The 12,483-nt window shown below is 45.4% G+C and overlaps 2 protein-coding genes across 3 annotated transcripts in view; one reads left to right on the top strand and one right to left on the bottom strand.

Annotated features, from left to right (window-relative positions):
- Window positions 1-7,736, top strand: part of ATP6V1A (ATPase H+ transporting V1 subunit A) — a 30,566-nt gene extending 22,830 nt beyond the window's left edge. For both annotated transcript variants that reach the window (XM_021549160.2, XM_021549161.3), the window contains exons 12-15: window positions 66-269; window positions 2,221-2,315; window positions 3,486-3,657; window positions 5,491-7,736. In XM_021549160.2, the coding sequence (XP_021404835.1) occupies window positions 66-269; window positions 2,221-2,315; window positions 3,486-3,657; window positions 5,491-5,583 (564 nt within the window). In that variant the 3' untranslated portion in view covers window positions 5,584-7,736. The remainder of the gene's footprint in view (window positions 1-65; window positions 270-2,220; window positions 2,316-3,485; window positions 3,658-5,490) is intronic.
- Window positions 7,737-7,875: 139 nt separating this feature from the next.
- On the bottom strand, window positions 7,876-12,008 carry DUSP12 (dual specificity phosphatase 12). Its single transcript, XM_021549162.3, has 6 exons — window positions 11,470-12,008; window positions 11,278-11,391; window positions 10,676-10,794; window positions 9,671-9,767; window positions 9,100-9,286; window positions 7,876-8,577 (listed from the first exon to the last, which is right to left on the bottom strand). Exons 1-6 carry the CDS (start codon window positions 11,736-11,738, stop codon window positions 8,416-8,418), a joined length of 948 nt encoding a protein of 315 aa, XP_021404837.2. The 5' UTR covers window positions 11,739-12,008; the 3' UTR covers window positions 7,876-8,415.
- Window positions 12,009-12,483: the final 475 nt, after the last annotated feature.

The following is a 12,483-nucleotide window of genomic DNA, read 5'->3' on the forward strand; positions in this document are numbered from 1 at the left end:
TGCCTTCAATTATTTTAGTTTACTTTTGATTTGGAGAGCTGATTGACCTTTCTGGCTTCTGGCAGGTTTTCTGGGGCCTGGATAAGAAGCTGGCCCAGCGCAAGCACTTCCCATCAGTGAACTGGCTGATCAGCTACAGCAAATACACACGAGCCCTGGATGAGTACTACGACAAGCATTTCACAGAATTTGTCCCTCTCAGGACAAAGGCCAAAGAGATCCTACAGGAGGAAGAGGACCTTGCCGAGATTGTGCAGCTTGTTGGGAAGGTGAGTAACCAGATGTGGTGTCATTGAGCCATCTTCCATTTCCTTATGGTAAGTGCAGGCTTTTGACCATATCTTAGAGCAGACCTGATGGATACCACATTGTACACAAAAGATCACTGGGAGACGTCAGACTCTCACCTCAAACTTTTTATGTTTTTTTGTGGTTTTTTATGTTACTTTTTTGTGTTTTATTCCAACTTTCCTACATGTTGTTTGACTTCTAATGACAAATAGTTTTTCCGATTTGCTAAACCTTGGATTGGTGCTGCTTTTCTCATGTAAATAAGACTGGGACATCTACTGCTTGCTTTAAAATTCCCTTGCTTCCCTGTTCTAGTATTGCTGAAATGCCCTTTGCTGCAACTTGAAGTGCTTTTTCACTGGAAGCAGTCTTTGTAGAGAAATTATGCAAACCCATTTTTACTGTTGAAGTCATCTGAAGGGTTGCAGTCTATTAGAAACCATGTTGCCAGCTGCAGGACAGAGGTATGGGCATTTACAAGTTGGCCTGTAGAAACAACGTGAAGTCTGGTTTTTAAAGAACTTGTGATTATATGTTTTTTCTTTGGAAACCTGTGACATATGGCTCCATTTTGCATGCATTTTTTAATTTCCTTTCTCCACTTCAACGTTTTAAAGAGAAAGCTAAACTTGGACAGGAAAAATTCCATTGAAAGCTCTCAGAAAGGACCCAGTGAAAAATGTGTTTCAGCTTATCACTTTAAATATGATAATTGGCAGGTTCCTGGCACATACTTGACAGTAGTTTAATTCTGTGATGTTCAGATGAGCTATTATGGTTTACAGAGCTGTAGTAGTATGTAATAACATTTATTATATACAGTTACACAAAGGAAGTTTGCTCATGGTGCTCTGTCTCTTCATTGATGTTCTAGTCCAACCAAGACGAGACCTTTCATCAGATCTTGCCTAGTAGAGCTCTCTTCTCTTGATGTGTCTTTGAAGAAAAGGAAATGGGGTCATAGGACTTTCTGCAGTTCTCTATTTAAAAAACATCTTCTAAAGGAATGGTTTGCAAAGCAGGGTAGGATTGGGTCCTTAGTATGGAAGGGGTATTCCTAAGCCAGTACTTGTGACTAGGCATTGTTCTCACAATAGAATTACTGGAACTGGTGATTTTTTTTTTCTCAGAGATATATTATATGTTACATTTGACAGTGCCTTTCATTCTGGGCTTGGCTAACAACTGCAACAAACCTTTAGAAAGGAAGAATTGTGAAAGTACAGTCAGGGTATTTTTTTCTTTTTAGCTCTAAATTCTGTTAGTCTCCTCATGAAAGAAGGTCCAAACTTCCTGTCTAGAAAGCAAGTTGGGCTACTTAAAGCTCAATCAGGCCCCTTTAGCAAAAGGATGATGGAGGTGGAGAAGAGCAACCTGTGGTGCTAAGAGCAGCAGTGTGCAGCAGTTGTGGCTGTCCTGTGGAGTATGAGAGGCATTTTCATCAACTCCTTTTCTTTTCTTGAATGCCAGGTGGGAAAAGGACATTGGTAACAGTGCAGACTAGAACCAAATCCTTTAGCTTGCTTCTTGATCTAGCATGGGGAGATCTAGTCTTTCTCCCATAAGGGTTGAGGAAGGTAATAATGAATTTCTCTTTATGTAGGAGGGTGATGTTTCAGTGTATCTGATAGCAAAGCCATGTGCATTGTCAGTGTCTGATGTCTTTTCCATGGTCTTAAACAGTGGGAAGGATGTTACCTTTATCATCAGATAGACCTAAATCAGACTTACTGACTGTTTGGCCCATCTTAATCTGGCAATCAGTTAAATTGGCTGTTCTATAATAGGGAGTGAGAAATACCCAAAAGACAGAGTTCTGCTTAATCCTGTTTTAGGAGGGTGGGAAGACAGATACTGAAAGATAGGTCAGGACATACTGTGTCTTCATGGACTTGGGTACTAAACTAACTGTTTACCTTACTTTTCTAGGCTTCCTTGGCAGAAACAGATAAAATTACCTTGGAGGTTGCCAAGCTGATAAAAGATGACTTCTTGCAGCAGAATGGTTACACGCCTTATGACAGGTGAGGTCTGACTGGCCACTCTGCCCTCATAGCCCTGTGCAGTCTGGATTTATACAGTTATTTTACATGGGAGTAAAATAACCAGTGCATTTTACCAGTGCAGAAATTAATGTTACTGTCTGTAAAGAAGTGGAAGAACTGTGCTTAGGTAGCCTATTCAACAGTGCATTCACATTGTCGTACCCAAGGCATGCAGACCCCTTCTGAAGGCAGAACCCTACAGGCTTCCCAGGTCCTCCTCTATTGTTCTGTTAGCCAATGTTTCTGCAGTAGCATGTCTGAGAAGGGGGACAGGATTGCTTTATTTTCACAGGCAACATCCAAAATCTTCCTGATTATTCTGTCAGTACGCAGGGGACTGCAAGAATCAGCTTTCAGTTACTATTGCATAATTCTTGAGTAAGTTTGATCCATCAAAAAAAACCCTTTCTCTCTCTTTCTCTCTAGTGAACTCTTCTTCTTTCCATGCTATCCTTGTGTTTTAACAGCCTGACAAGGGGCCTTTTTGTACTTCTTCTCACTCCCCAGCCCAGGTAGATCAGGAAGTCTCAAGTATTTAATCACTAGAAATGTAGATATCCATCATTTTGTAACACTGTGTGCCTTTGATCAAGTTACTAGGACAGGTATGTGTGTATGCTATAGGAAGCACAGGAAGTAGCACATAAATAATAATAAGGTACCTTTTATGGCACTCACCTGCTCATTAAAAATGGACCTGCATGAAGTGTTCTTGTCATAGAGAAGCACCTTTTCCTGTGAACAAAGAAACTTGCAGAGCTGTCATCCCAGCCTGTTAGGAGGAAGCCTGCTCCCTTGATGGACAAAACAGGAAGGAGGACTTCTGTTGGTTGCTCATTGTTTTCCTTTACTTGTTAGCATTGGCACAGATTGAAATGTGAGACTTGTAGAGCAGTAGTTCCTGTTCACTTTTGTTTTGCCTGAATGTTTGGGTACTGCTTCAGAAACCTCAACTTCAATCAGCTTCAGGATGATTGTCTTGGCTTGCAGTTTAAGTATTTAAAGATGTGGACCTATTTGAGGCAGCCCCTCTCCTTTGGCAGTATACATTAAATTCCCTGGGGTAAAGCAGGCTGGCACTCTTTCTCTCAGGGGAGAATACTGTTAACTGTTCCAAGATGCCTGACAGGTCCTCTTCTATTCCATCAGGTTCTGCCCTTTCTATAAAACAGTGGGAATGCTTTCCAACATGATTGCATTTTATGACATGGCACGCCGTGCTGTAGAAACCACAGCTCAGAGTGACAATAAGATCACGTGGTCCATCATCCGAGAGAACATGAGCGAAATCCTCTACAGACTTACCTCTATGAAGTTCAAGGTATGTTTGTGAGGAAGGGGGTTGTTCTGCTTCTTGTGAGCTTCCAGGGCCTCTGAAAGATTGACTCAATGGTGCTTACCAGAGACCTTTGATAAAGGTCTGTGAACAGAGACTCTTTTGCCATCATTTTGAAGACAGTAAAGAATTGTTTTGTGAGCACAGGAATGGTCAGTGCTGAAATCCAGTCAGGTGATGCTGACTACACAGCCTTGGCAACCCCACCTTCAGCTGTCTCGTGTGTATTACATAAAGTCATGGTAACAGTACAAGCATCTTTTCCAGTTTGCTTTTGGGGGTTTTGTGATAAAATTCTGTAAAAATATTATGACATGTTCTAAGGAGACTATTATCAGAGAGAAGCAGCCTGAAGCCAAATATGGGGCATGTCATATGTTACTGCAGGAACGTTCTTTCCTTAAAGTTACATTAACATTTCTATCACACAGTTTCTCCTGAATTTCAACTTCAGGCTGCTTATACCTGTCTCTAATATAAAAGAGAGTGCTGGAAGTAGGGAGAGGAAGGGAGGGGTAACTTTAGCATGGGCTTAAGACAAACCAGGTGGATTGGAGCACCTGCTCTGGGTAACTTCAGTAGCCATCATTTTAGGGTACAGCTTTACTAAAACTCATCCAGAGCATGCTGGTGTAGCAGTGACTGGTAGGACAGTGGTAACCTGTGATACTGACTATTCTCCTCTATGAAATGTAATGAGTTTTACTCTGTTAAAACTCATGTAAGTCAATACTGCAAATCTTCAGAGAACAAGTAGCATTGGATTAAATATGTTTAGAATTAAATGTTGTGCCATGCCAGTGTATTTTGTTCCTACAGGGTACTGGCTTGTTTCTGCAGGAAGTGGGTTCCTGGTATATATTCTTAAAGCATCAAGAGCACAACAAGATGCCCTTGGGGACATGAGCTTCTTTGAGAGCTGCTTATGTAGATAGAATAATTAAATCACTCCCTACAAACCCTGGCCCACCAGCAGACACTTGCAGTACAGCAGAACAGTGGACAGCATGGCTGAGAAAGGGAATCCAGAGAGTGAATATATGTTAAGTGGCACTGGACTTCTAATAGTTATGATAGGAAAATGGCATTCCCCAGGTAACAGACTAACAGGTGGGAGGATTCAGATGTCCTGCATCCTGTGGTTTGGGTACTTTGGAGAGACAGTGTAAGAAGCAGTGCATCCAGACATGTAAGATCTCAGTGTTTACCAAGAGTTGCACTGACCCAGAGGATCTTAGCGCTCAGAGGAGCATTGTGAAGATATGGAACAGATTTCACAGTTAATGCTTCTTGCAGAGAAAACCTTGCAGCCTCAGAGCAAATCTGATAGTTAGATTTTTTCCTTTGTCTTTCATGTCTTTCACTGGAGATTTTTATTACACAATACATTTTAATTTGAACCAAACAACCTCTAAGGAATTGCAGAGTAACTCTTCCACTTACTGGGGATGCACTGCATTTGGTGTGGGTATAGGAGCTCATATTAATCACTGCAGGTCTTAAATCTCACAGCATTAACCAAGACCCTCAGTATTTTGATTGCTTTCCAATCAGTTGCTTTACAGTGCAGTAACCACTGCTCATGAAAAAAAGTCTCTTTCCAGTACCCATTCTGCCTGCTCAGTAATGTGGGAAGAGAATGAGAGTTAAACCCTGTGGCTGTTGGTGAGACAGGCAGGATGCAAAGACAGACAGCTACAATCCCTGCTCTGCATTTGACAAGTGTTAATCCTGAGGTTACAGCAGTGGCAAACCAGGGCTGACTTAAGTACCATGGGCTTTTCCTGATGGATCTGTTTACTTGCTGTGTTCTTTCAGGACCCTGTCAAAGATGGTGAAACAAAAATCAAGGCGGACTATGCTCAGCTGTTTGAGGATATGCAGAATGCATTTCGCAGTCTGGAAGACTAGACTTGACCTCTGTGACCACTCCAGTTTGTCCTCTCAGTTCCTCATCTCAGCTCCTCTGCTTCCCTACCTTACAAGAATGATGCAACAGTACTTGAGTTGATAAATAACCCCATGTTTCCCCCGTTCATACTCAGAGAATGTCTTTACAAAAAACATTCCTCTTAGTTTGTATTTGGCATTGCTTTGTGTGTCTGAAGTGGTGAGTGATGTGTGAATGGGCCTGGCTGAGTGAGGAAATGCTGTTGTACACTTCTAGGGTGGGAAAAATTTTACCTTTCCTCTCCCAGCTCTTCTGGTAACCAGTCTTTCACCTCGGGGTGTAACCAGTTGAGCTGCACTGGCAGAGGAGGTGTAGGTCTTCATGCAGTCATGCAGTACATTGCAAGCTGGCAGTGGGAAGGGCATTTACACCTGTCTCTTTGCTAAGTGACTATCAGACATAGAACTCCCAGTTCTCAAACAGAATTTTTGACCGTATTCTGATGACATGTTGATACAAACCAAAAATTCTTCACTACTCTGTAATTTCTGAGTCTCTCAGATGAGTCTTTTGGTACTGAAATGTGGTAGTTCTGGTCCTCTTCAAGAAGGGACTAACTAGAAGATGAGCATATACAAGTGACTGGTATAATTTTGTACACTGGAGAAATACAATTTTATCTTCCTACTTAATACAGATAGGACTGTTGGAGTCAGCATAAGCTAAAATCAAAGCCACAGGTGCTCAGCTTCCAGTAGAATTTTACCTTCTTGGCTCCCATTCATCCCATAAGATTTCCTGACACTCAGCTGCTTTACTTTGTGAAGCTTGTGATGCTGCCATGTACTGCAGGGCATGGTTGGCAAGGTACAGTGATGCCACAGCGTGGTCCTTCCTTGGTGGTGCTCTGCCAGTGCAGTTGCCCCCAGTGCAACGCCCAGGTTATGCCAAGGAAAGGAAAGCATGTGCTTAGCCTTCTTCCTCCACCTGTGCTCACCTGGCCTGTTGGGTGGTGGCACAGAAGGTCCCCAGTTCTTGTGTAAAAGGAATGTATGATGCTCAGCTGGGGGCAGGGGATGAATGGGGGAAGGTTGACGAGTACACAATGTATTTACTCCTGCCTTCTTGATTACGATGCAAGAGAAACCAATGGCTCTGGTCTTCTGCTCTGTGCTCTGGAAGCACTCTGTCAAGCGGCTGAAATTGCTGTCTCTTGGGCTTTTTTTATTGGTAAAACTAGACTGAGATGAGGAATGAGCAGCCTTTCTGTCAAACTCCCTGAGCCCAGCACTCATCCCATTGCTCCAGAGTGCAAGAGAGATGCTGGCATCCTCTCCAGTTTCTCCCTCTCAATTGTGTCAGGTGGCATCCTGTGCCCAGCTGGGCTCCAGCTGCCACCTACTGCTTTGTTAGTCCTGGGACAGCACCTGTTGCTGGTGACACCGTGCCTGTGTGAGCATTAATTCTGCACTGAAGTATTTCCAGTGGCACCAGCTTTGAACAGTAGTGATGCAAAGGGATCTTGTGCTATGGACCAAATGCTGCCACTTCCATTATGGTATCAACCCACTGTCTGTCAGGGGAGAGCCCAGCTGAAACTTAAAGGGATTGACTATTTTTGGTTCTCCCAAAAAGAAACTGCTCCTCCAGCTGATATTCTGGTAGTGAACGCTTAAGTTTACAGCTCACTAAACTTTTGGTGTATGCTGCTTATTTTATCAACGAGCATGTGTGAATGAGTAGTCACCATCCAAGCCCTTGCTGGGTTCATCGTTTGTACCCTTCACCACTGTACAATGTAGCATTTCATGCTAGAAAACAGATGTTCTTATCTCTTTAAATAGAGGATGTTATAAACTTTACAGAAGATGTCTAAGATAATGCAGTTCTAATATTTATTGTGCTGTACCTGGCCCTGAAGTGTGACCAGTTCAAAGTTTCATATATATTTTTGTCCTTTTTGTTTTGTGTCTGTTTTCAGTGTTGAGATTCTGATGTTCACTGTGTCCTGCAAGTCTTCCTTCCACAGCTGTGGGAGGAATTACAACATGGGCAGAACCCCACCACCTACTTTATCTTGTATATTTCATAATGTACGTTGCTGGGAATTGTGTAAAAAAATAAATTAAAAAAATTGTTCAAGTCAATGAAAATAAAATTGATTTAAATTAGGTTTTTTCTGTCCTATTTTCTTATGTCAAACCAAACCTATGCCACAGTGGTGTACACAGCAGCCCATCACAAAAGGTGACACTTGCTTAGAAGAAATTACTTCATCACTTTAGCGATTTCTTCAAAACTGCAAGGAGTAATTTGGCATGGACTCTTTACTTCAGTTGTCCCATTCCACTACAGCTTGCACAATCGCCTCACACATTACATGAAAGAGTTACAAAGTAGTAAATACTTTTGGGGCAGGTATTTTTAGGATTATTTTTAATACAACAAAAGCGCAACTGTAAGTTTGCCTTTTGCTGCCACACATGCAAAACAACTGTAATTTTACCACTTGAGGGCTTGTGGCACTTCGAATCAGAAGCTGAGCAGCACTACTGGCCAGGCAACTCCTTTTGAATAAGGAGTTGAGACCTTCTGTAAACAGCAACAGATGAAAGAAGAATACACTAAAAGCATCACATTTGGCCCATTTTGTACATTTGATCATTCTGTAACAACCTCTTTGAAGAAAGCTCTGATATTTCATAGAATATATTAAGAGATACAGCAAGCTGAAGGTATTCAAGTAATTCCACCACCTCACAAAGGGGTGGAAGTCAAGCTCACTTCCATGGCAACCATGGACTAGTAGTTCTCAGTAGGTGTTAAGAAATCCATCAAGTGAAGCGGTGAGTTCAGGTTTTGGCAGTCTGGAAGTTACCAAGGGGCAGTGTCCTCACTTCATCCACTCGACTTTTGTGGATCTGGAAGGCTGGTGTCACCCAGCGGCCACAGGAACATTGGTCCCCCCTCCAGCTGAAGGAGCCCAGCTTCCACGTGCATTTGGGACACAGAAGCTGCAAGAAAAACGCAGAACTCAGTCTAAGACATGTGTTGATGTGGATCTAGTTAGAAACAGGCCAAAAAGCCCAACTGGAAGGGCTCTTTAGCTCTAGGGTGTAGCACGCAGCTGTGCTGGCAGAAGGGAGGGTGTGAAGATGCAGCTGCTGGGACCTGGTGGGATTCCAAACAGTTTTACCAGGGTCCTAAAGACTCGGTCAGCCTGGGACCACAACAGGCTTCTGAAGTCCTAAAATCTTTCTCATAATAGAAACAAACAGCAGATAAACAGCAGATAAAGATCTGGCTGGTGTTGTCAGCTCAAGCAGAGCATCAGCTCGTTTCCTTATGAAAGAGTATTTTACATTTAGGCATCTGGCTGTAAGCTGCAAAATTCATATCAGAAAGGCTGGGAGGCATAGGACTCTGTGTGGGGGTTTTCCTTTCAGGGAAGAAACACAATTCTGCCTTTGCAAAAAAAAAAAAAAAAACAAACCCAAACCAAAACTCCAAAGAGTAAAGTGCATGCTCCAGTTCACCTGTCCTTCCATTACTCCGAGCAATGCCGGTTCCATCCACTGCACAGGCTCGATGAAGTAGGAGGTGCACTTTTCCTGGCCATTCCCAGAAAGCCTTGCAGACTCTGTTATCCTCTTGTGGGCAAAAGCTGTGGGTCCCATTCCTTCCGTGTGGGACAAAATGCTGGAGCTACGGAACAGAGCGCGTCTGCCCTCCAGGACATGGGAAAAAAGAAGTAAAACAAATGGATTTTTTCACTGGGCAAAGCTACAAATAGAAAGTATGGGTCTCCTGGCTCTGAATAATTAAACAGGAGTATAAATTCTACATTTTTTTGATTAGTCTAGAAGGTTCACAAGCACCACTCCAGGGAACAAAGGGTTTTGCATGTTGTACTTTTTTTTTTTTTTTTCTGCAAACACAGCATGGAAACTTAGGCAACAGCTCATCCCTGACCTGACAACAATGACATGCCCATTGATTCACACAGGTATTCTACTCTTGAGTAGATTTCACAATGATGTTTTAAGTAGAAATATAAAGTATTTTATAAATATATAAAAATACATTTTTTTAAAATATATAAAGTACCTGCATTTCCTGCATTTGTAGAGAACCTCTGTGTTCAAAGTTTGACATACAGTGGTAGGATCAACTGCAAAGACTTCTCGGGGCAAGTCTTGAGGTCCTGCAGAGGGGTCAAGACCATATTGTGAATCAGATCAGCTCAGCCATGCTGCATTCCTGGGAATGAGACAGGACTGTGCCTCTGCCCCAGTTACAGCCTGCGGGTGCCACCTTCTTTCATTTGTTCTCTCACTAATTCCAATAGATTAAGCTAAAAAAAAAGGAGCCTCATCCCGCCATGCCTGAGACTGGGATTTGTTTAATGCAAGGAACTGGGATCTAGATTATGGCCTCAACCATGGTAAAATAATGATATTTTGCTTTATGTTCTTACTTCAGCAGAAAGTAAAGGCAGAGGAGGTTTCTGAGCAGTTGTGCCAATGTTTGAATGCCCAAAATACAGAAAGTCATCACGCAAATAAGAACTGCTTAGGACAATGTTACATAAAGGGCACAAAGTTGCACTGTGATGCAATACTGAGATCTTGCAAGAAAAGCTACAGATTATTCTATTATAAAATTACACCAATGTATACGTATATTGTGCGAATTAAAGTATGAAAATGTACTTCATTACCAGCATTTCAACTTTTGCATGTTATTTTTTCATCACATTGACATATTTTTATCACACTGACGTATTTTAACAGAGGATGCTGTTTGCTTTGCCAGGAATGTAAAAATCACTAAAAATATTGAATTGACCTTTACCATTTTTTGCACTTTACTAAAGAGTGCAGCTCCTTACAGATCTTATTTCCCGCGCATGTCCCAAAGGCACATTTTTTCCCCCCCCACTGACGAACTGGGATTTGCTAGGGCTGGTATAATGTGAATGTTCGCCCTGGCCAAGCGCAGGCTCGGCTCTTTTGAGGGCAACACTCGAAGCCAAGCCCCTTTGACATGGCTTTCTGCGTTCATTCCGGGACAGCCAGTTCCCCTCCCGGGAAACGCGATTCTCCCGCTCACCGGAGAACCTCTCGCTGAGCATCTCCAGCCGGTACCGCTTGTAGAGCACGCTGCCGGTGTCCACGGCGCAGCCCATCGCCTCGTAGAGCTTCAGCTGTGCCTGGAAGCCGGGGTTCACCCTGCGGCGGGGCGGAGAGCGGAGCGGGGTGAGGGCAGCGCGGGGTGAGAGCGGAGCGGGGTGAGAGCAGCGCGGGGTGAGGGCGGAGCGGGGTGAGAGCGGAGCGGGGTGAGAGCGGAGCGGGGTGAGGGCAGCGCGGGGTGAGGGCAGCGCGGGGTGAGAGCGGAGCGGGGTGAGGGCAGCGCGGGGTGAGGGCAGCGCGGGGTGAGAGCGGAGCGGGGTGAGGGCAGCGCGGGGTGAGGGCAGCGCGGGGTGAGAGCGGAGCGGGGTGAGGGCAGCGCGGGGTGAGGGCAGCGCGGGGTGAGGGCAGCGCGGGGTGAGAGCGGAGCGGGGTGAGAGCAGCGCGGGGTGAGAGCGGAGCGGGGTGAGAGCGGAGCGGGGTGAGAGCGGAGCGGGGTGAGGGCAGCGCGGGGTGACAGCGGAGCGGGGTGAGGGCAGCGCGGGGTGAGAGCGGAGCGGGGTGAGGGCAGCGCGGGGCACTCACCGCGCGTCCGGCTTGGCGGCGCTGACGGCGGCCAGCGCCTCCTCCCAGCCGAGCCCCTGCGTCTTCATCAGGTAGGCGGCGACCACGGCCGCGCTGCGGCTCACCCCGGCGTGGCTGCAAGGCGAGGGCGGCCCGTCAGCGGCAGCGCGGCCGCCGCGGGCAGCGCTGGCCCCGCCGCGGCCCCGCGCTCACCAGCGGACGAGCGCGGCGCCGCCGCCCGCCCGGGCCGCGCCCAGGAACGCGGCGCACTCGTCCAGGCGGCTCAGCAGGTCCGCGCCGGGCTCGTCCCGCGCCCGGACGTGCATGGCCCGCACCCCCGGCACGGCCGGCGGCTCCTCCGCGTCCACCGTCAGCACCGCCACCACCCCCGCCGCCGCCAGCGCCTCCGGGGACGAGCACGAGTCCGCGGCGCCCAGGTAGAGCCCCGCCAGCACCGGCACCATCCCGCCGGGAGCCGCCATGGCCGGGCAGGCGGGCGGAGCGCCGCCCCGGCCGCAGCGCTTTCCGCTTCCCCGCCGGGATGCGGGGATGACTTCCGCGGGAGTCGGCGTGCAGCGCTGCCTGCCGGCGCCGCTCGCTCCTCGCCGCGTCTGCGGGCCTCTGCCTTAACTCGTCCTTTCTCCCCACCCCTCCGTCTGCTTACACACGCTCAGAAAACAAATATGTATCACAGGAGGGGTCACGTTGCGAGGGACCGCAGTCATTTGGTCCAACCTGCCTGCTCAAGCAGGGTCGTCCAAAAGTACCTGGTACAGTGTGAAAAATGCATATTAAATGATTGGCTCTTCACAAATATTAAATTGAATACTTGTATCTGTTCTGTTAAACTGACTACTTATATGTGTTACGTGTTATTTTGTAGTACTGTATTAATCCTTTTAAAGTAGTGTGTTAAATATAGTTTTAGGTTATAGCATAGTGTTGAAATAGAAACTGAAAAACGCTAATTACTTGGTTTTTAAAATTTTAAAAATGTAATAATATTAAAATGGTTATAAAAATAATAATACAATTAGAGTAATAAAGTTTAGAGTTAGGATAATTATAAGACAATAAAAAGCAAAGAATTATGGACGTTTGGATGTTCTCGGACACTAAGTTACAAAAAGTATGACTTGTGAACAAAAGAATCACCCTTAATACACTTGTTGCGTATTTATATATCTTTTATGGTTATGCATACGTTTTATTTAAAACAAGAAACTC

The sequence above is a fragment of the Lonchura striata genome, chromosome 2, assembly GCF_046129695.1.
Source record: "Lonchura striata isolate bLonStr1 chromosome 2, bLonStr1.mat, whole genome shotgun sequence".
Taxonomy (NCBI): Eukaryota; Metazoa; Chordata; class Aves; order Passeriformes; family Estrildidae; genus Lonchura; species Lonchura striata.

What these genes read in the sequence shown, in the direction of transcription:
- DUSP12 (XM_021549162.3), bottom strand. Translation starts at nt 11,738, where the DNA reads ATGGCGGCTCCCGGCGGGATGGTGCCGGTGCTGGCGGGGCTCTACCTG. An exon ending in GGCGCCGCGCTCGTCCGCTG is followed by an intron (nt 11,392 to 11,469) that starts GTGAGCGCGGGG and finishes CTCGCCTTGCAG; the next exon opens with CCACGCCGGGGTGAGCCGCA. An exon ending in TACAAATGCAGGAAATGCAG is followed by an intron (nt 9,287 to 9,670) that starts GTACTTTATATA and finishes CCTGGAGGGCAG; the next exon opens with ACGCGCTCTGTTCCGTAGCT.